Source organism: Chlorocebus sabaeus, chromosome 9 (assembly GCF_047675955.1).
Source record: "Chlorocebus sabaeus isolate Y175 chromosome 9, mChlSab1.0.hap1, whole genome shotgun sequence".
NCBI classification, from domain to species: Eukaryota; Metazoa; Chordata; class Mammalia; order Primates; family Cercopithecidae; genus Chlorocebus; species Chlorocebus sabaeus.
Window position 1 is genome coordinate 67074314 of NC_132912.1, and position 22645 is coordinate 67096958.

The 22645-nt window shown below is 39.1% G+C and overlaps 1 protein-coding gene across 5 annotated transcripts in view; it reads left to right on the forward strand.

Annotated features, from left to right (window-relative positions):
* The window catches only part of CFAP70 (cilia and flagella associated protein 70), a 107787-nt gene that overhangs the window by 36703 nt on the left and 48439 nt on the right, over window positions 1-22645 (forward strand). For 4 of the 5 annotated variants that reach the window (XM_073019060.1, XM_073019057.1, XM_073019058.1 and 1 more), the window contains 3 exons: window positions 11091-11261; window positions 11825-11905; window positions 13500-13591. In XM_073019060.1, coding sequence (XP_072875161.1) covers window positions 11091-11261; window positions 11825-11905; window positions 13500-13591 — 344 coding nt within the window. The remainder of the gene's footprint in view (window positions 1-11090; window positions 11262-11824; window positions 11906-13499; window positions 13592-22645) is intronic. The other variant, XM_073019059.1, reaches the window with a different exon arrangement.

A 22645-nucleotide genomic window follows, 5' to 3' on the forward strand; every position in this document is an offset into this window, starting at 1 on the left:
CTTTAGCATATACATCTTTACAACTGATATTTAGAACCAGTTGGTATACTAGGATATTAAATATATAGCTTTATAGTCATTCTGCATTGGACCTTAAAAAATTTAGGATAACGAAAAGGCAAAAACTGAAAACTTAGATCTCTATCAACAGGTTAACAGAGAACATAGAAAAACAAATTGTGTGGTACCTCTGTACAATGGAATACTATTCAACAATAAAAAGAAATGAGCTAATGATACATGCAACAGCACGGATGAATCTCAAATGCATTATGCCAAATGGAAGAAGCTAGACAAAAGGGAGAAAAGAGAGTACCTTTTTTTTTTTTTTTAAGAGATGTGGGTCTCGCTTTGGAGTGTAGTGGTACAATCATAGCTCACTACTGCCTCAAATTCCTGGGCTCAAGGGATCCTCCTGCCTCAGCCTTTTGAATAGCTGGGACTACAGATGTGCACCACTGTGGCTGGCTATTTAAAAAAAAATTTTTATATAGAGACAGGGTCTTGAAAAGTTCATTCTATATAATTACATTTATATGCAATTCTGGGAAAGTAATTTATCTATATTGATAAAAAGCAGATTATGGTTACCTGGGAACAGGGATAGAAGGACAGATGGATTACAAAGGAATGAAAGGAAAATATTAGGGATATGGAAATGATGGTTATCTTGATTGTGGTGATGGTTTCATAGGTATACACATATGTCAAAATTGATGAAATTATATACTTTAAATATGTATGGTTTATTTTTATTGTACTTAAATTTTACCTCAATAAATTTGGGTATAAAACTTTTAGCATAGGCCGGGCACGGTGGCTCACGCCTATAATCCCAGCACTTTGGGAGGCTGAGGTGGGCGGATCATGAGGTCAAGAGATCGAGACCATCCTGGCTAACATGGTGAAACCCCATCTCTACTAAAAATCCAAAAAATTAGCCGGGTGTGGTGGCAGGCACCTGTAGTCCTAGCCACTCTGGAGGCTGAGGCAGGAGAATGGCGTGAACATGGGAGGCGGAGCTTGCAGTGAGCCGAGATTGCGCCAGTGCACTGGGCGACAGAGCGAGACTCCGTCTCAAAAAAAAAAAAACAAAACTTTTAGCATTATAAGTGTGACTGGGTGTGATGGCTCATACCTATAATCCCAGCACTGTGGGGGGCTGAGGCAGGCAGCTGAGAGTTGGAGACCAGCCTGGCCAACATGGCTAAAACCCATCTCTACTAAAAATACAAAAATTTGCAGAGTGTGGTGGCTGGAGCTGCCTGTAATCCCAGCCACTCGGGAGGCTGAGGCAGGAGAATTGCATGAACCTCGGAGGCGGAGGTTACAGTGAGCCGAAATTGCACCACTGCACTCCAACCTGGGCGACAGAGCAAGACTCTGTCTTAAAAATATATATATAAGAAAAAGAAAAAAAAAAAGTCTATTGTTGTTAAATATGGAAAAACTGAAATCCATGTGGTAATTAATGAACTAGAATATGTTTTTTTTTCCATTTTTAGGTGTAAAAATGTTAAAATCATATATTCAAGCAAGAAGTCAGTTTTATCATGTTGCTTCCTAAGAGAAAATGAGGCTTTGTAAAACACACAACAATAACAAAAGTGTATTATTATGTCACTGTTATTAGGACAGCTATTTTTCAATAATAAATTTATGAAAACCCCATCATCTAGTTGTACACTAACTGAGTAATAAACTGTTTCTACATCAGTATCTTTTGAACTAGAAGCCACATTTATAGGAATTTATTTATTTATTATTTTTATTTTTTGAGATGGAGTCTCACTCTGTTGCCCAAGCTGGAGTGCAATGGCGCGATCTCGGCTCACTGCAACCTCCGCCTCCTAGGTTCAAGCAATTCTCCTGTCTTAGCTTCCCAAGTAGCTAACATGCCCGGCTAATTTTTTGTATTTTTAGTAGAAACGGGGTTTCACCATGTTAGACAGGCTTGTCTCGAACTCCTGACCTCAGGTGATCCCCCCACCTTGGCCTCCCAAAGTGCTGGGATTACAGGCATGAGCCACTGTGCCCGGCCAGAAATTTATTTTAAGAACATAATTTAATAGGTTCAAACATCTCATATTCATGAAAACTTTTTGAAACCTATAATAGCAAAAACTAAAAATGAGATTAAATGTTTACTAATAGAGGAACGTTTAGTAAATCATAGTAAATAAAAATGATGAAATATGTAGCCATTAAAAATATTAATACTTTATAGGCCACACCTATAATCCCAGCATTTTGGGAGGCCGAGGCGGGCGGATCACCTGAGGTCAAGAGCTTGAGACCATTCTGGCAACATGGTGAAACCCTGTCTCTGCTAAAAATACAAAAATTTGCTGGGCCTGATGTGGTGCGCCTGTAGTCCCAGCTTCTCAGGAGGCTGAGGCAGGAGAATCGCTTGAACCTGGGAAGCAGAGGTTGCAGTGAGCCAAGATTGTGCCATTGCACTCCAGCCTGGAGACACAGCGAGACTCCATCTCAAGAAAAAACAAAAAGGATAATTATTAATGCTTTATAGATAGTTAAATGGGAAAGAAGGCTGGGCATGGTGGCTCACACCTGTAATCCCAGAACTTCAGGAGGCTGAGGTGGGAGTATCACTTCAGCCCAGGAGTTCAAGACCAACCAGGACAAAATAGTGAGACCCCATCTCTAAAAAAAAAAAAAAATTTTTTTTAATTAGCAGAGCGTGGTGGCACATTCCTGTAGTCCCAGCTACTCCAGAGGCTGAGGTAGGAAGATCGATTGAGCTGAGGAGGTCAAGGCTGCAGTGAGCTGTGATCATGCTACTGTACTCTGCCTGAGTGACAGAGTGAGACCTTGTCTCAAAAAAAATTAAAAATAAAAAAATGGGAGAAAAGAATGCAAGTGTTACATATAACATAGATCAAAATAAATTTCAAATGAATTTATTAAATAAAGTTAAATGTGAAGACTATAAAAATGAGTATTAAAGATATGAATTAAGAGAAAACTTCCTAGGCTTGAAAGCAGTGAAAAGTATGAAATAAAGTATTTTGTTTACCAAAAACGTCGTTTCTATATATAAAATAAACCTTCATAAACAAAATTACAATGTAACTGAAGAACTAGGGAAAATATTTGAATACATATCAGAAAGATAGCTACTGTTTCTGAAATACAGTAGTTTCCTGAAAGATAGCTACTATTCCTGAAATATAGTAGTTTTTTCAATCTAGAAGAATAACAAACTTTTTCTTAATGGGCAAGGTACATGAAATAGCAGTTCACAAAAGAAGTGTCAGTGGCCAATAGATATAAGAAGAGACATCTGGCCTTATTTATTAATCAAGGAATTATTAATTTAAATAACAATAGTTATCATTTTACTTGAAAAGTTCAACAATTCTTTAAAATATGATAATGCCCATTGGTGGCAAAGGTGTGATAATGTTATAGAACCAAACTGATGTTTACTCACCTAGTACAGTAAAACCACATATATGCACCAAGGTTTGCAGTGATAGAAAGAAAGGCTTTCATTGCAGGGTGTCAAGCAAGGAGGACCAGGCAGCTAAATTATCAAATCCTGAGCTCCCTGATGGCTTGCAGGCAATGATTTTTAAAGGCAGAGGTAAATTTCAGGAAAGCAGAAGCTACAGGCAAAATCATAAATCAATATATGCAAGTTACACATTGGTTTAAGCTTAAAAGGGCAGGATATGTTGAGGCAGGAGTAGGGAGGCTTGAGAGTGGTAGATAGATTCAAAGATTTTCTGATTTGCAGTTGTTAAGGAAGAGAGGCTTTGTTTAAAAATTTGGGGTCAGTAGAAAAATGTTAACTGGCTAGGGGGAGTGACTTTCTCCAAGCACCCCAGAAAGAAATTTAGAACAAAGGACCATATAGTTCAGTCTTCACTTCCCTCTTAGCTGGGGGCTGATCCATTAGCTGATCTGAGTGCCATCTGATCCTTTCAGTGGTTCCTTCAGTGGTTCTTTCTGAGGCTCAGAAAGACAACTCAGGGACATATGTTTATGTTTAGTTTCTATAAAGCAAACATCTTTTGAACTTTAACTTCCTTGGCTATTGTTTTAGGCTACTATTACCTTCTTGTTTAAGTTACTTATTTATTTCTGGGGCTAGCTGGGTGCCTAGAATGTCTCTTGAAGGAACTTCAGAGTTTTCCATTATTTCCATGCTTGGGGAGCACAGGCCTCTAAAAAGAGGATCCTTGCTCAATCTCAGTAAAACAACTTTCATTCACTGCTAGTAGGAGCGTAAATTGGTAAAAACTTTTTGCAAAAAAATTTATTGTCCATATGTATTCAAAAGCTTGAAATACTTATATCCTTTCCAATAGGACTTCTACTTCTAGGAAACTATTTCAAGGGAATAATTGGAAATGTATCCAAACCTTTCTACATGAAGATACTCTTGGTGAATCTCAGGGAAACAGTGAATCATAATAGAAAAGTTATGAGGTTTGATAACCCACTCAGGCACCCTAGAGTTTGAATTTTGGAACTGCCATTTACTAGCTGGATGACTTCAGGCAAGTGACTAAATTTGTCTCACATTTACTGTATTCATCAGTAAAATGGAGGCAATACGTGTTTCCTAGAATTGTTTTACCTATTAAATGAGATGAAATATATAAAGTACTAGGAATGTAGTTGGCACACAGAAAATTTTAGCTATCACTTTTATTATACACATATGATAGGGGAATATTGTGCATATATTAAAAATTATCCTCCATGAAAAATTTTAAAACATGAGAGAATGTAAATGATTGTCTGTTAAATGAAAGTCAAAATATAAATATGTTCACATTTTTTCACAATAATTTTTAAAATATATAGAAAACATTGGAAAGGAAATATCTCTGGCTATGGCCAAGTGAGGAGGTTGACAAATCATCTCCCCACAAAAGCAACTATAAAGCTAGACAAATGGACAAAAAGTCATTTCACCATCCTTGAAATTGACCAAAAGCATCAACAAGCTGAGAAGTACTAATGCATGAAAAGCTAAGGAGTTTGAGGCCTTCTTGTCTGGGGCTGCTCTGCCTTCCCTACCCTTACCTTTAGCTCAAGAATGCATGAAAGAATTATCCAGTGAGGGTGAGCTGAATGCCAAGTCCCATCCCTACTCTGTCTCCTTATGATCATGATGGAAGGCAAAGGGGAAGCAGGCATGTCACATAGTGAGAGAAATAGCATAAAAGAGAGGAGAGCGGTGCCAGATTATTTTTTAACAAGCAGATCTCTTTGTAACTAACAGAGTGAGAACTCATTACTTCAAGAATAGCACCAAGCCATTTATGAGGGATCTACCCCACGACCCTAACACCTCCTACCAGGCCCTACCTAGAACATTGGGGATCACATTTCTTTTCTTTTTTTCTTTCTTCCTTTTTTTTTGAGACATGGTCTTCTCACGCTGTCACCCACTGGAGGGGGATCACATTTTAACATGAGATTTCTAGAGGATAAAGAGCCAAACTACATCAAAATGGCAATCTTGGTGGAAGGCAACCAACAAATATGTAATAAGAGTCCCAACAGGGAAGAGTATAAAGACATAATGTCTGAAAATATCCCACATTTGATGAAAACATTAATTTACAGATCCAAGGAGTTTAGAAAATCCCAGTTAGGATCAGCACACAGAGACCCAAAATATACACATTATATGTAGTCAAATGAAGGAGAGAGACAAAGAGAACATCACAAATGCAACAGGAGAAAAACAATTCATCACTTACAGGGGAGAATCAATATGGTTAACCGCTGATTTTTTCATCTGAAACAATGGAAACCAGAAGGCAGTAGAATAACATATGCGAAATTCTGAAAGAAAAACACACATACACAAAAACTACCAACCGAAAACAAGGGCAGGGCTGGGTGCGGTGGCTCATGCCTGTAATCCCAGCACTTTGGGAGGTAGAGGTGGGTGGATCACCTGAGGTCAGGCGTTTGAGACCAGCCTGGCCAACATGATGAGACCCTGTATCTACTAAAAATACAAAAGTTACCTGGGCATGGTGGTGTGCACCTGTAATCCCAGCTGCTCAAGAGGCTGAAGCAGGAGAATTCCTGAGGCAGGAGGTTATAGTGAGCCAAGATCACGCCACTGCACTCCAGCCTAGATGACAGAGTGAGACTCTGTCTCAGTAAAAGAAACAAAAACAACAAAGGCAAAATAAAGACATCCCCAGATAAATGCTGAAAGAATTTGTTGCTAGGAAACATGCCTTGCAGGAAATATTAAAGGAAGTCTTTCAGCTTGAAAGGAAGTGATACCAGTTGCTAACTTGAATCCATAAGAAATGAGGAATACTTGAAATGGTTAAATATAAGTTAATATAAAGGAGTTTAGAAATAGATCTTTTTCATTTTTACCCTTAACTTCTTTAGAAGACATGATTGGATAAAGTATTCGTTGTATTGTTGGGTTAACATATAGATTTAATTTATATGATAATAGCATAAAGGAAGGAGGATAGAATGGAGCTATAGTGGAGCAAAGTTTCAGTATTTTACCAGAATTAAGATAGTATTGATGTGAAATAGATTGTGATTAGTTAGGATGTATGTTGTAATCCCTAAGTAACCACTAAGAAAATTGTGTGTGTATACATATACATAGGCACATATATATGTGTGTATGTCCATACATATTATATATACATATATATTTATGTGTATATCATATATATATCTCAACAAAGGAATTAAGTGGGATATCACAAATATTTGCTTAACATAAGGTAGTTAAAGGAAGAACAGAACAACAAAAAACAGATGATATATAGAAAGCAAATAGCATGGAAAATAAAAATCTAAGTATTTCAACAATATTATTGTACATAAATGGTCTAAACACACCGATAAAAGGATAGAAATTATTGAATTGGATTTACAAAAAAATCAAGATTCAACTATATACTGTTTAAAGTAGATACACCTTAGGTTCAAATACACAAAAGGTTGAAGTAAAAAGGTACAAAAGATATACTATGGAAACAGAAAGGGTAATAGCTGAGTAACTACAATAATACCAGACAAAATAGTTTTAAGACTAGAAATACATATTACTGAAGACAGAATGGATGTCACAATGATTAAAGCATCAATTCATCAGGAAGACAGGACAATTATAAGTGTATACACCCTTAGCAGTACAACACAATCATCTCATAATACTTGAAGCAAAACCCAACAGAATTGAAAGGAGAAATAGGCAATTTGGCAATAGTATTTAGAAATTTCAGTATTCAGCTCTCAATACTGGAAAAGACAACTGTATAAAAAATCTGGCCAGGTGCAGTGGTTCAAGCCTGTAATCCCAGGACTTTAAAAGGCTGAAATGGGTGGGTTGCTTGAGCTCAGAAGTTGGAGACCAGCCTGGCAAAATGGCAAAACCCCATCTCTAATCTCTACAAAAAATAAAAAAAATTGGCTGGGTATGTTGTTTGTGCATGCCTGTGGTCCCACTACTTGGGAGGCTGAGGTAGGTGCGTCACTTGAGTCCAGCAGGCAATCAAGGCTGCAATGAGCTGTGATCATGCCACTGCACTCCAGCTTGGGTGACAAGAGTGAGACCCTGTCTCATAACAACAACAACAAAAAAGAATATCTTTGGTAAGTATAAACTTACCATAGAACCCAACAAATCATTTCTGGGAATTTCTAAGAAAAAAGAAAACCTATATTCACACGAAGACATATATGTGAATGTTTATTGCAGCATTATTTATAGTAGCTAAAAGCTCACAATAATACAAATGTCCGCAGATAGTGAACAGATAAACAAAATGTGGTATATCTATACAAGAGAATACTATTTTGCAGTGAAAAGGAATGAACAACTAATGATACAAAATCCCCAAATCACTGAATCATGCACTTTAAGTGGGTATGTTGTATATATGTGAATATCTCAATATATATATTTTTTTGAGATGGGGTCTCACTCTGTCACCCAGGCTAGAGTGCAGTGGTACTATCATAGCTCACTGCAGCCTCAAACTACTGGGGTAAAGTGATCCTTTGCCTTAGCCTCCTGAGTAACTGGGACTACAGGCATAGGCCACCACATCCAGCTAATTAAAACAAAAAAATTTTTTTTGTAGAGACAGAGTCTCATTGTGTTTGCCCAGGCTGGTATCAAACTCCTGGGCTCAAGCAATCTCCTGCCTCAGCCTCCCAAAGTGCTGGGATTACAGGTGTGAACCACCGTGCCCAACCGGGAGGCCGAGACGGGCGGATCACAAGGTCAGGAGATCAAGACCATCCTGGCTAACACAGTGAAACCCCGTCTCTACTAAAAAATACAAAAAATAGCCGGGCGAGGTGGCGGGCACCTGTAGTCCCTGCGACTCGGGAGGCTGAGGCAGGAGAATGGCGCAAACCCGGGAGGCGGAGATTGCAGTGAGCTGAAATCCGGCCACTGCACTCCACTCCAGCCTGGGCGACAGCGCGAGACTCTGTCTCAAAAAAAAAAAAAAAAAAAAAAGTAGTAAACTTGGGCTAGGTGTGGTGGCTCACACCTGTAATCCCAGCACTTTGGGAGGGTTAGGTGGGCAGATCATTGAGGCCAGGAGTTTGAGACAAGCCTGGGCAACATGGTGAGACCCCATCTTTACAAAAAATACAAAAATTGGCCGGGCGCGGTGGCTCAAGCCTGTAATCCCAGCACTTTGGGAGGCCGAGACGGGCGGATCACGAGGTCAAGAGATCGAGACCATCCTGGCTAACACGGTGAAACCCCGTCTCTACTAAAAAATACAAAAAAACTAGCCGGGCGAGGTGGTGGGCGCCTGTAGTCCCAGCTACTCGGGAGGCTGAGGCAGGAGAATGGCATAAACCCGGGAGGCGGAGCTTGCAGTGAGCTGAGATCTGGCCACTGCACTCCAGCCCGGGCGACAGAGCGAGACTCCGTCTCAAAAAAAAAAAAAAAAAAAAAAAAAAAAATACAAAAATTAGCTGGGGTGGTGGCATGTGCCTGTAGTCCCAGCTACTCAGGAGGCTAAGGTGAGCTAATGGCTTGAGCCCAGAAGGCAGAGGTTGCAGTGAGCTGTGATTGTGCCACTGCACTCCAGTCTAGGTGACAGAGTGAGACTCTGTCTCAAATAAATAACTAAAATAAAAAATAAAAAAGTAATGAACCAACTGACACATGCTATAACATGGACGTACCTCAAAAACATGCTAAGTAAAAGAAGGCAGATGCAAAAGACTATGTATTGTATGATACCACTTATATGAAATACTCTTTTTATAGAGCATACCCCAGAGATGTTAAAATTTGAGAAAGCTTATGTCTTTGAATCTATGAAATACAGTATTTATCACAGAGGTGGCAGGATTGTGAGTGATTTTTAGTATTTACAATTAATATTGTTGGATTGTTTTCAAACAGCTTTATTGAGGTATAATTGATAACTGCATATATTTAAATTGTACAATATTAAACTTTTGACATATGTGTACATCTGTGAAACTATCACAACAATCAAGATAATGAACATACACACATTACCCCCCAAAGATTTTTGTGTCTTCTATTATTCCTTTGCCCACCTCTGTCTACCCCTCCCATCTCACCTGGCCTCCTTTGGTCTGGTTCTTTTTGTTCAACATAAATTATTTTGAGAATCATCCATGTTATTTAATTAAAAAATTGTTTATTTCAAAAAAGAAATTTTAGGGAAAAATTGTTGTAAAATCCTTTTCTGGTGATTTGTCTATAGTTTGAATTTTTCCATACAAAGAGTTTGCTTTGAACTTTAAATTTGCCTTATCCTTCCAATTATAACTGATAGGGCAGTGGTAACTAGATACTATTTCTTGTATAGAAGTGAATTCAACCTGTTAATGTTAATTTTAATTTTTTTTCTTTTTTTGAGACAGAGTCTCACTCTATTGCCCAGGCTGCTGTGCAGTGCACCATCTCAGGTCACTGCAACCTCCGCCTCCTGGGTTCAAGTGATTCTCCTGCCTCAGCCTTCCCAGTAGCTGGGATTACAGGTGCATGCCACCACACCCAGCTCATTTTTATATTTTTAGTAGAGACAGGATTTCACCATGTTGGGTAGGCTGGTCTTGAACTTCTGGTCTCAAATGATCCACCTGCCTCGGCCTCTTACAGTGCTGGGATTACAGGTGTGAGCCACCGCACATGGCCTTTTTTTTTTTCCTTTTTTGAGACAGAGTCTTGCTCTGTAGCCTGGGCTGGAATGCAGTGGTGCAGTCATGGCTCACTGTAGCCTTGACTGCTCGGGTTCAAGTGATTCTCCCACCTCAGCCACCCTAGTAGCTAGTACCTAGTACCAGGCATGTGCCACCATACCTCGCTGATTTTTTTATTGTTTATTTTTTATTTTTATTTTTTTGAGAGAGTCTTGCTCTATCGCCCAGGCTGGAGTGCAGTGGTGCGATCTTGGCTCACTGCAAGCTCCGCCTCCCAGGTTCACACCATTCTCCTGCCTCAGCCTCCCGAGTAGCTGGCACTACAGGCACCCACCACCACGCCTGGCTAATGTTTTGTATTTTTAGTAGAGATGGTGTTTCGCCTTGTTAGCCAGGATAGTCTCGATCTCCTGACCTCATGATCCACCCGCCTTGGCCTCCCAAAGTGCTGAGATTATAGGCGTGAGCCACCATGCCCGGCCCACCTTGCTGATTTTTTTGTTTTGTTTTTAGTAGAGATGAAGTCTCACTATGTTACCCAGGCTGGTCTTGAACTCCTGATCTCACACAATCCTCTTGCCAAAGTGCTGGGATTACAGGTGTGAGCCACCATGTCCAGCCTGGTTTGAAATTCTGTGTCAAAGATTAAAAGCATTCTGATTACAAGAGTTATGAGATGCCAGAATCAAGCCAGGTCGTAAGATCTCCTCTAAATCCTTTAAATGCTATAGTAGGCAACTAACTTTCTGTGGTGTTTTTACCTGTTCTAGAAGGAGGGAAATACAATGAAGTCTTTCAAGTCCCTTCTTTCTCTCTGATGTTAAATGTTGAAATTGTTTGGAAAACTAAATGGTAAAAAAATAACGTGTACTTCTTTCAAGTTTGTCTCATGTATTGCTTTTTTTGTTCATTTTCAGACCAAATGTTTACTGAGCTTGTTCCGGGATATTGGCCATCACTTGATTCATAATAATAAGATAGGAGGAATTAATTCTTTGCTGTCCAAGCAAGCTGTTTCTAAGAATCTGAAAGAAGATAAACCAGTGAAAGAAAAGGATATAGATGGAAGGCCTAGGCCTGGGGATGTGGTAGGTTGTTGAGAAGGTGATGATTTTGCCTGTTAGATTACATTCCAGAGACTTCACTGATTACTCACTTGGTGACTTGTATCAATATTAGTTTGCTTTTTTTTTTAAATTTTACTTCAAGTTCTGGGATACATGTGCAGAATGTGCAGGTTTGTTACATAGGTATACATGTGCCATGGTGGTTTGCTGCACCTGTCAATTCGCCATCTAGGTTTTAAGCCCCGCATGTATTAGGTATTTGTCCTTGATGCTCTCCCTTCCCCTTGCCCCTCACTCCTGACAGGCCCGGGTTTGTGATGTTCCCCTCCCTGTGTCCATGTGTTTTCATGGTTCAACTCCCACTTATAAGTGAGAACATGCGGTGTTTGGTTTTCTGTTCCTGTGTTAGTTGCTGAGAATGATGGTTTCCAGCTTCATCCATCCCTGCAAAGGACAATAACTCATTCTTTTTTATGACTGCAGTTAGTTTGCATTTTGATGCAATGTAGAGATCATTGTTCTTGTCACTATGTGACAAGACCATGTAGGAATTCAATTTTTGAAGTGTGTTCATTTTCTTTCAGCAGGCACCTAGTATAAAATCTCAGAGCTCAGATACTCCTTTGGAAGGTGAACCCCCTCTAAGTCACAATCCTGAAGGACAGGTAATTGTGCATAAAGTTTGGAAAATTAAGTTTAAGTTAACCAGACCTTTATTAAGCAAGGCATTTTCAGTGGAAAATGCTCGGGCAGGATGTTAGTTATCATTCCATATTTGCCCATGACTAGTTGTCTGTGACTTTGGGCATATTTCTTTGTCTTGTTGAAACTCTGTAAAATGAACTGGTGCCAGGTTAATTTTAAGGTCCTTTCCAGCATTAAAATATTATATCTTTTATTAATTCTACTATGTTAAACATTATAAAGGATGCAGAGATGCATCTTCTGCAGCATTTATTCATCTGCCTTCAGGAAACTCAGCATCTGGTAGGAGAAACAGACTGGTATATAGTATATAATTTTGATAACCATAGTATACAATTTTGATAAATGCTGTAATAAGGGTACAAATAAAAGTTCTGTGTGGGCTCTGAGGAGGCAAATATTGGGATGGGGAAGTCTAAGGGAAGGCTTCATGGAGGAGGTGATATCCATACTAAGTAGTGAAAGATGAAGAGAACTGTTTGCCATAAGAAGATGGAGGGAGAGGCATTTCAGAGACAAGGAGCAGCTTGAGAGAGAACAACACAGAGAATTTGCAAGAGCAGAATTTAGGGTATGTCAGTTAGTTACAGTGTATGGTATATAGATAAATTAAAGGAAAGATTCTATAAAGAGTTAGGAAAGAAGAAAGAGGCTGAATCAGGTAATGGAAAGACTTGAAAGGCTTATTTAAAAGTTTGGACTTTATTGTATAGCTGATGACAGATGCTTGAACCTCTTCTAGGAGATTCACATCAAAGGTTTTAAAGTCAGATAGAAATAAGACCTCATGTGTGTTTCAGGTCAGAATTCTTGCAAGGGTGTGAAAAAAAGAGATTGAAGGTGGGGTAGATCTGCAGGCTTTTCTTGTAGTATAGATGAGTGTTGATGACAGTTTTATTTAGGGCAGGGGTTGCAGTAAAGAAAGTCAGAAACCTGCAGAGGCAAGGAGTTTGCAATTGGGAAGCTTTGGGGGTATTGATGAGAAAAGTTAAGGATAACTCAGGTTGCAAGCCTCACTTTCTGGAAGGATGACAACACCATTGAGAGAAAAATCAAGAGACTGACATTGGGGAAAAAATAAATTCAATTTTGAACGTGTATTTAGGATGCTGGCAAAAATCTGGGTAGAGCTGTCCAGCAGTTGGAGTTGGTAGATGGTAATGAGGAGACTGTGAGTGGGAATGTAAGAAGTTTATGAAGAGAATTTTTCTGCAGGACTCACCTGAAAGAAGGTTGCTGGCAGAGAGGATGGCATTCACTTAAAACAGTTCCTGGGAAAGTATTGAGAACAAGTTAAACAGGGCTGAAGCACTGTTACACTGTAGAAGCTTCCAAGAATAAAATTGAAAATCCTTTCCTTTAAGAGATAACCACTGTTGCTCTATTTCTTTCCAGTTATTTTTCTGTGTGAAAAGTATTTTAACAGTTGAGATCACATTGTATATGTAGTTATATATGCAGTTTTCTCACTTATTGTGAGCATCATCTAATGTTACTAAATTTTTCATAAATATATTTTTTTCTGGAAATAATAAGAAAACAATGTCTTTACAGCAATATGTAGAAGCAGGGACATACATTGTGTTGGAAATTCAGCTGGACAAAGCTTTGGTTCCAAAGCGAATGCCAGAGGAGCTAGCCAGAAGGTTTGTAGCTATGGTGCTTATACTAGTTTTGTACAATTTGGGTGTAAATAAGAGAAAGTCAGATTGTCCCCATGATTGTAATTTCCCTTGGGCTAAGCAGGAGTTACCTGGTTTTTTTCTAGATGAAGTTTTTGTTGTTGTTGTTATTGTTGTTACCTTATCACAAAAGCATTGCATACTCATTATAAAAATTTTTAGGAAGCTGGGTGCGGTGGCTCATGCCTGTAATCCTAGCACTTTGGGAGGCTGAGGCGGGGAGATTGCCCGAGCTCAGGAGTTTGAGACCAGCCTGGGCAACACGGTGAAACCCCATCTCTACTAAAATACAAAAAATTAGCTGGGCATGGCAGCATGCACCTGTAATCCCAGCTACTCGGGAGGCTGAGGTAGGAGAATTGCTTGAACCTGGGAGGCGAAGGTTGCAGTGAGCCGAGATTGCGCCACTGTACTCCGACCTGGGAGACAGAGAAAGACTCTTGTCTCCAAAAAAAAAAAAAAAAAAAAAAAAAAAAAATTTATAGGAAATACGGATGAACAAGAAAGTACATAAAGATACCCAAGGCCAGGTGTGGTAGCTCATTCATGTAATCCCAGCACTTTGTGTTTTTTTTGTTTTGTTTTTTTGTTTGTTTGTTTGTTTGTTTGTTTGAGACAGAGTCTTGCTCAGTCGCCCAGGTTGGAGTGCAGTGGCGCAATCTCGGCTCACTGCAAGCTCCGCCTCCCAGGCTCACGCCATTCTCCTGCCTCAGCCTCCCAAGTAGCTGGGACTACAGGCGCCGGCCACCGCGCCCGGCTAATTTTTTGTATTTTTAGTAGAGACGGGGTTTCATCGTGTTAGCCAGGATGGTTTCCATCTCCTGACCAGGTGATCCACCCGTCTCGGCCTCCCAAAGTGCTGGGATTACAGGCGTGAGCCACCGCGCCCGGCCAATCCCAGCACTTTGAAAGGCCAAGACGAGAGGATCACTTGAGCCCAGAGGTTTGAGACCAGTTTGGGCAACATAGTGAGACCCCAACTCTATAAAAAATTGTAATAATTAAATTAAATTTTTAAAAAATTAAAAAATAAAAACATCCAGATCTCTACTCACCTAGTGGTAACTGCTTTTAACACCTTGGTGTTATCCTTCTGGAGTTATTTTAAAGCCCCCTATGTTATACATACATAAACACACACATGCACGTTACATATACATATATGTAATTTTAAAGAACTGTTTATATTGTACCATAGTGTTTTGTTTGTATGTTACTAGGAAACTGTGCATTCATCTGGGTTATTCAACTTGTTGGCATACAGTTGTTCATAGTATTCTCTAATACTCCTTTTTATCCCTCTAAAATTGGTAGTAATGTTTCCACTTTCATGTCTTCTCTCTTAGTCAATCTTGCTAAAAGTTTGTCAATCTTGTTGATCTTTTTGAAAAACCAACTTTTAAAGCTTATTGATTTTCTCCATTATTTTTCTATCCACTAATTTGTTTTTACTCTAATATTCATTCTTTCTTTTATTATGTCTTCTGCTAGCTTTGGGCATAGTGTGCCCCAGTTTTGCTAGTTCCTTAAGGTATACAGTTATATCATTGATTTTGAGTTTTCTTCTTCTTTAGTGTATGTGTAGAAAACTATATATTTCCCTCTGAGCACTGCTTTCACTGCATTTCATAACTTTTTATTTGGTTTTTGTTTTCATTTGTCTAAAGGATTTTATTTTTTTAAAATTTCCCTCGTGGTTTCTTCTTTGAACCATTGGTTGAGTGTGTTGCTTAAATTTTCTTATTTCAGTTATTTAATATTCTTATTTTCTTAATTTTAAGTCTTCTGTTACTCAATTTTAGTTTTATTTCTTTGTGATCAGAAAATATGCTTCATATGATTTCAATATTTTTTTTTTGAGACAGAGTTTCACTCTTGTTGCCCAGGCTGGAGTGCAATGGTGTGATCTCAGCTCATGGCAACCTCTGCCTCCTGGGTTCAAGTGATTCTCCTGCCTCAGTCTCCTGAGTAACTAGGATTACAGGCATGTGCCATCACACCTGGCTGATTTTGTATCTTTAATAGAGACGGGGTTTCTCCATATTGGTCAGGCTGGTCTCGAACTCCAGACCTCAGGTGATCTGCCCGCTTTGGCCTCCCAAATTGCTGGAATTACAAGCATGAGCCATCATGCTCAGCCATGATTTCAATCTTTTAAAATTTATTGATACTTGTTTTGTGGCCTGACATATGGTATACCCTGCAGAATGTTCTATGTGCACTTGAGAAGAATGTGTAATCTGTTGTTACTGAGTGGAATGTTCTCTATATGTCTGTTAGATCTAATTGGTTTATAGGGTTGTTCAAATCACTTCCGTCTTTTTGTCTTCCTGTCTTTTCTCTTCTCTTCTGTTTTGTCTCGCTCTGTCACCCAGGCTGGAGTGCAGTGGCATGATCTCAGCTCACTGCAACCTCTGCCTCCCAGGTTCAAGCAATTCTCCTGCCTCAGCCTCCCAAGCAGCTGGGACTACAGCTTTTTTTTTTTTTGTATTTAGTAGAGATGGAGTTTCACTGTGTTGCCCAGGCTGGTCTCGAACTCCTGAGCTCAGGCAGTCTGCCTGCCTCAGCCTCCCAAAGTGCTAGGATTACAGGCGTGAATCACCATGCCCGGCTTAAATCATTTATTTTTTTATTAATCTCGTGTCTGGTTGTTTTATCCATTATTGAAAGTAGAGTGTTGAAGTCTCTATTATTGTAGGACTATCAGTTTCTCCCTTCAATTCTGTCAGTTTTTGCTTTATAAATTTTGGGGTTCTGTTGTATATATTTATAAATGTTGTATTTTATTGCTATATTGAGCCTTTTATCAATATTTAATGTCCTTATTTGTCTCTTGTACCTTCTTTTTATTTGTGGTTTATTTTGTCTGACAATAATGTAGCTATCTCAGCTCTTTTTTACTATTTGTATGGAATATCTGATTTTATCCTACCTTTGACTTCCTTCTGTCCTTATATCTAAAGGGAGTATCTGTAGACAGCAGATAGATGGATTCTGTGTGAGTTTTTCTAATCTAATCTGCCAGTGTCTGCTTTTTAATAGGAAAGTTTAATCCATTTACATTTAATATGATTACTGATAAAGAAGGATTTACTTCTGTCATTTATCTGTTTGTTGTCTGCATGTCTTTTTTGTTGTTGTTCTTCAGTTCCTTTATTGCTGCCTTTTTATATTTAGCTGATTTTTTGCAGTATACCATTTGGATTTCCCTGTTCTTTCCTTTTCTGTATATATTTTTTAGTTGTTGTCTTAGTGGTTAACTTGGAGACAACAATTAGCATCTTAAACCTGTAACAGCTTAGTCTGAATACAAACTTAATTTCAGTACTGTACACTCTGCTCCTATACATCTCCTGTCCCTCCCCTGTTACATTGTTACTGTCACAGATTACATATTTATCTATTGTGTGCCTATTAACATAGACTTATCATTATTATTTTATGCATTTGTCATCAAAAAAGAAGAGAAAGAGGAGTTACAAGTTGAAAATACATTAACACTGGCTTTCATATTTACCTTTACTAGTGTTCTTTATTTCTTCATCTGGCTTCAGGTTAGTGACTAGTGTCTTGTCATTTCAGCCTGAAGGACTCCCTTTAGCATTCCTTATGAGGTAGGTCCTGTTATCAACTGTCTTAATTTTGTTAACCTGGGATTGTCTTAATGTCTTCTTCACTTTTGAAGGATAATTTACTGGATATAGAATTCTTTTACCTTTTTTTCTGTAATTTCTGTAGAGACATAGTCTCACTATGTTTCCCAGGCTGGTCTCAATCTCCTGGCCTCGAGTGGTCATTCCTTCTCAGTCTCCCAAAGTGCTGGGATTATAGGCATGAGACACCTTGATATAGAATTCTTAGTTATCAATTTTTTTTTTCTTTCAGACTTTAAATATGTCATCTCAGTGACTTCTGGCCTCCATGGTTTTGATAAGAAATCAGCTGTTAATCTTATTGAGGATCACTTGTATGTGACAAGTCACACCTCTCTTGCTGTTTTTGATATTTTTTCTTTGTCTTTGTGTTTTGACAATTTGACTATGGTGTGTTTTAGTGTGGATATATGAATTTTTCATGCTTGGAGTTTATTAAGTTTCTTGGATGTGTTGATTCATGTCTTTCACCAAATTTGGGAAGTTTTGGGCCATTATTTCTTTAAAATTATTTCTTCCCCCTTTCTTTTCTAGAAAGGGGGCAGTTTCTTCCAGAACTTCCATGGTGTGTAGCTGGTCAGCTTGATGGCATCCTGTAGGTCTTAAATTCTGTTCACTTTTCTTCATTCTTTTTCTTTCTGTTCCTCAGACTGAATTATTTCAATTGTTTTGTCTTCAGGTTTACTGATTCTTTCTTCTGCCTGATCAAATCTGCTGTTGAACCCTTTAGTGAATTTTTTATTCTTCAGCTCTAGACTTCTTGTTTTTTTAAAAAAAAATTTCTATTTCTACTGATACTCTAATTTTGTTCATACATTGCTTTCCTTTTTTCTCTTTGTTTTCTCCATGGCTTCCTTGAGCTTTTTGAGTGTGTATAAGAAAGTTGATTTAATGTATTTGTGTAGTAAGTTTGATGGCTGGGCTTCTTTAGGGAGAATTGCTATAGTTTTTTCTTTGAAAGAGTCATACTTTTATTTATTTGTACTATTTGTATTTTATCATTATTGAAAACTGGACATGTGGATACTATCATATGGGAATTTTGGAAATCAAACTTTTCCCTTCATTAGGTTTGGCTGCTTTTTACTGTTTAAGGTATAACTTGTGTTCAGCCAGTGTTTTGGCGGATTTCCTTGAATGCCAGGATCTAAATACAAACAAAAACAAAACAAAAAATTTTTTCTGCCAATCTTTACAGATGGCTCTGTGCTGAGGCATTCTTTTAACACTTAACCAGGCCATTTATATTTCTGCCTCAGCCTTTACTTCCTGCTTATACTGAACCTGTAGATCAATCAGTGGTGAAAGCATAGGGTGTTCTCTGGTCAACTTTAAGCATACATCCTGTCCTGGGCATACATGTGGCTTTCTGAATTTCCCAGTACACACAAGTACTTTTGAATGTTCTAATTTCCAAAGAAACTCTCCAGCTTTTCTTCTCAGGCTTTAGGTGGTCTATTGTATGTCTCAACGGTAATGCTTTGCCCCAAACAGCTGTGGGGATTCGATAACCTTACAATGTTTTTGAACAATACTTTTCTACCCTGTATAGGTTTCAGTGCTTTTCCACACTGAGTTAGGAGAAACAGAGATGAGTGCCTTGCACCGGTCTCTCAGGCAGTCCCAGAAAAGTTAGAACAAACATAGTAATTTGAGAATAAGGTCTGCTCCGCTCCCTCCAGAATCAGGGACCAGTGTGCCACACTAGAAATCCAGGCTGCCACCTTTGAGAGTGCTGCTGAGCTGGGGATGCAGTGTGCAGTGGGGCAAGAGCAAGTAAAAATGTCACAAAGCTTTCCTGCCGATTTAGAATTGCCTTTTTCTGGATTCAGCTTTCTCTTCATTACTGTAAACCTTTTTTTCCCAACATTCTAACAAGTTGGTTCTGACAGTTTCAGTTTCTGGGTTTTTTTAAAATTAAGTTTATCTGGAGGGGTGGGAGTTTAGAGTTACCTGCCCTGTCATTTTTGCTGACATCTAGACTTTACCTCTTGATGTGAGGAGCATTATACTCAGAGAAAGATGAAAGGAAATAGCGGCTTCTACCTTGGAGACTATTTATTACATGTATTTTTAAGACTTTAGATAAATATCCTCAAATTGCCTTCCAAAAAATTTACAGTTCTATAAGTGATATATGAGACTACTGTTTCTTCACATATTCACCAACACAATACTTTTTTATTTTTGCTATTTTGATGGGGAGAAAAGTTTCTCATTTTAATTTTAATCCACATTGTAAATTGTGTAGTGAAACATTTTTACACATAATTATTAATAATTTGGAAGTTTGCTTTGAGAATTACCTGCTAATAATGGAACATTCATGTTTTATACCTGAGAGTTCTTGAGTTTTTAAAAACTTTGCATTTAGTCCCCTTCCAAAAATAATCTGATAATATTTACCATAAATGACATACAAAATAAAACTGATAATCTAGAAATAGTCAAAAACTCAAAATGATGGAAAAGGAAGGCTGCATTAAATACAGCTCTCATAAATAGGCATCAAATCTGAGCTGTCTAACAAAAAGGGAAGCCCTATAAGTTCTATAATTCTAATCATAAAGGGAGAAGCATGTTAGTCACAAAAGAGACCACATTTATTCCTGGCATTAAATTCTAAAACAGGTTTCTAATTTGGGCTCTTACATAGGGGAATACAGAGTGACAGTATAACAGTATCCTTAATGACAGTTTTACAACAAATGCAGAAGCAATTTTTATGATTTTTTTTTTTTTTTTTTTGAGACAGAGTCTTGCTCTGTCGCCCAGACTGGAGTGTAGTGGCCGGATCTCAGCTCACTGCAAGCTCCGCCTCCTGGGTTTATGCCATTCTCCTGCCTCAGCCTCCCGAGTAGCTGGGACTACAGGCACCCGCCACCTTGCCCGGCTAGTTTTTTGTATTTTTTAGTAGAGACGGGGTTTCACCGTGTTAGCCAAGATGGTCTCGATCTCCTGACCTCGTGATCCGCCCATCTCGGCCTCCCAAAGTGCTGGGATTACAGGCTTGAGCCACCGCGCCTGGCAATTTTTATTACTTTTATATCCTGAAACTTTTTATCCATTTATAGTATATAAAGTACTCTATATAGTACTTTAAAAACTGTGGTTTATCAATGTTTAAATGTTCTTGGACTTTTTTGTGAGAAACAGTTATTAGCAATAAGGTTTTTTTTTGTCTGTAGGGAATTGGAAGGCATTTCTTCTCCAAGCTAGGCCAAGTGATAAAATTATAGAGCAAGAGCTAATTAGAATGGCAGCAATAGGTCGGGCGTCGTGGCTCACGCCTGTAATCCCAGCACTTTGGGAGGCCAAGGTGGGTGGATCATGAGGTCAAAAGATCGAGACCATCCTGGCTAACACAGTGAAACACTGTCTCTACTAAAAATACAAAAACATTAGCCAGGCCTGGTGGTGGGTGCATGTAGTCCCAGCTACTCAGGAGGCTGAGGCAGGAGAATGGCATGAACCCAGGAGGCAGAGCTTGCAGTGAGCCAGGATTGCACCACTGCACTCTAGCCTGGGTGACAGAGTGAGACGCCATCTCAAAAAAAAAAAAAAAAAAAAAAAAGAATGGCAACAATGGAAAATTGTACTTAGGCTGGGTACGGTGGCTCACACCTGTAATCCCAGCACTTTGGGAGGCTGAGGCAGGAAGATTGCTTGACCTCAGAAGTTTGAGACCAGCCTGGGGAACATAGCAAGACCTCATCTCTATTAAAAATAAAAAAATTAGTTGGATGTGGTAGTGCACACCTGTAGTCTGAGCTACCCAGTGGTGGGGGGCGGTGGGGGTGCTAAGGCAGGAGGATTGCTTGAGCCTAGAGACCCAGGCTGCAGTGAGCTATGATCATGCCACTGTACTCCAGCCTGGGCAACAGAGTGAGACCCTGTCTCAAAAAGAAAAAAAAAAGAAAAGAAAAAAGAAAATTATACTCAATACTTATGAAAGATTATTTGCCTTTGGTTGCAGGCTGAGCCTGAGGCATGTTATACCAAACTGCTAAATCTATGTCACTGTATACAAATATACCTAAATTGCTGGATGCGGTGGCTCACGCCTGTAATCCCAGCACTTTGGGAGGCCAAGGCGGGCGGATCATGAGGTCAGGAGATTGAGACCACGGTGAAATCCCGTCTCTACTAAAAATACAAAAAATTAGCTGGGCGTGGTGGCGGGTGCCTGTAGTCCCAGCTACTCGGGAGGCTGAGGCAGGAGAATGGCATGAACCTGGGAGGCGGAGCTTGCAGTGAGCCAAGATCACGCCACTGCACTGCAGTCTGGGCAACGGAGCAAGACTCATTTAAAAAAAAGAAAAAAAAAAAAAAAAAGAATATGCCTAAATTTAAAGCAGTCTTCAACATATGAAAAGAAGCTCAACTATTTCCATAATAAAAGAAACTCAAAACTATGCTGAAGTACCTTGTTTTTTAATTGCTGAAAATAAAAAAAGCTTGATAATTTATTGTGGTGGTGTTGAGGATGTTTGGAAACAGGTCCTCTCATATAAGCTGGTTCGAGTATAAACTGGTAAAATTCCAGTGGAGGGCAATTTGGTAATGCTATCTAAATACAAATTCATGGATCTTTTAACTCTTTGATCAGGTAACTCACTTCCAATAATTTGTCTTCAGATAAATGTTGTTATTAAGGTCATCATTGATCACCACATTGTTAAATCCAGCGGTCTGTTCTTGGGGTCATTTTGATCTGTCATCAACATTTAACTACCCAACCCTCCTTGAGGAACTTTCTTCACTTGGTTGTGAGGATGCTATACTCTCCTGGCTTTATTCCTCCCTCCCTGGCCTTCTTTATCTCTCCAGCATCTAAATGTTGGAGTCCCCCAGAGCTCAGTGCTTGAACACCTTATCTATCTATACTTACTTCCTTGGTTTCTATCTAGTCTCATGGCTCTAAATACCATCAATACACTGATGGCTCCCACATTTATATTTCAAACTGAACCTCTCCTAATTCTCACATACTCTCTGGTCCAAGCCATAGTAGTCCCTCATCTGGGACTTACATGTAAGATATAAGATGTACTTAGATGTAAGTTTCCTTACATCTACCATTCTACCCTTCAATTTCTTCCTTTTTATTTTCTTTTTTTTTTTTTTTTTTTTTTTTTTGAGACGGAGTCTCGCTCTGTCGCCCAGGCTGGAGTGCAGTGGCCGGATCTCAGCTCACTGCAAGCTCCGCCTCCCGGGTTCACGCCATTCTCCTGCCTCAGCCTCCCAAGTAGCTGGGACTACAGACGCCCACCACCACGCCCGGCCAGTTTTTTGTATGTTTTAGTAGAGACGGGGTTTCACTGTGTTAGCCAGGATGGTTTCGATCTCCTGACCTCGTGATCCG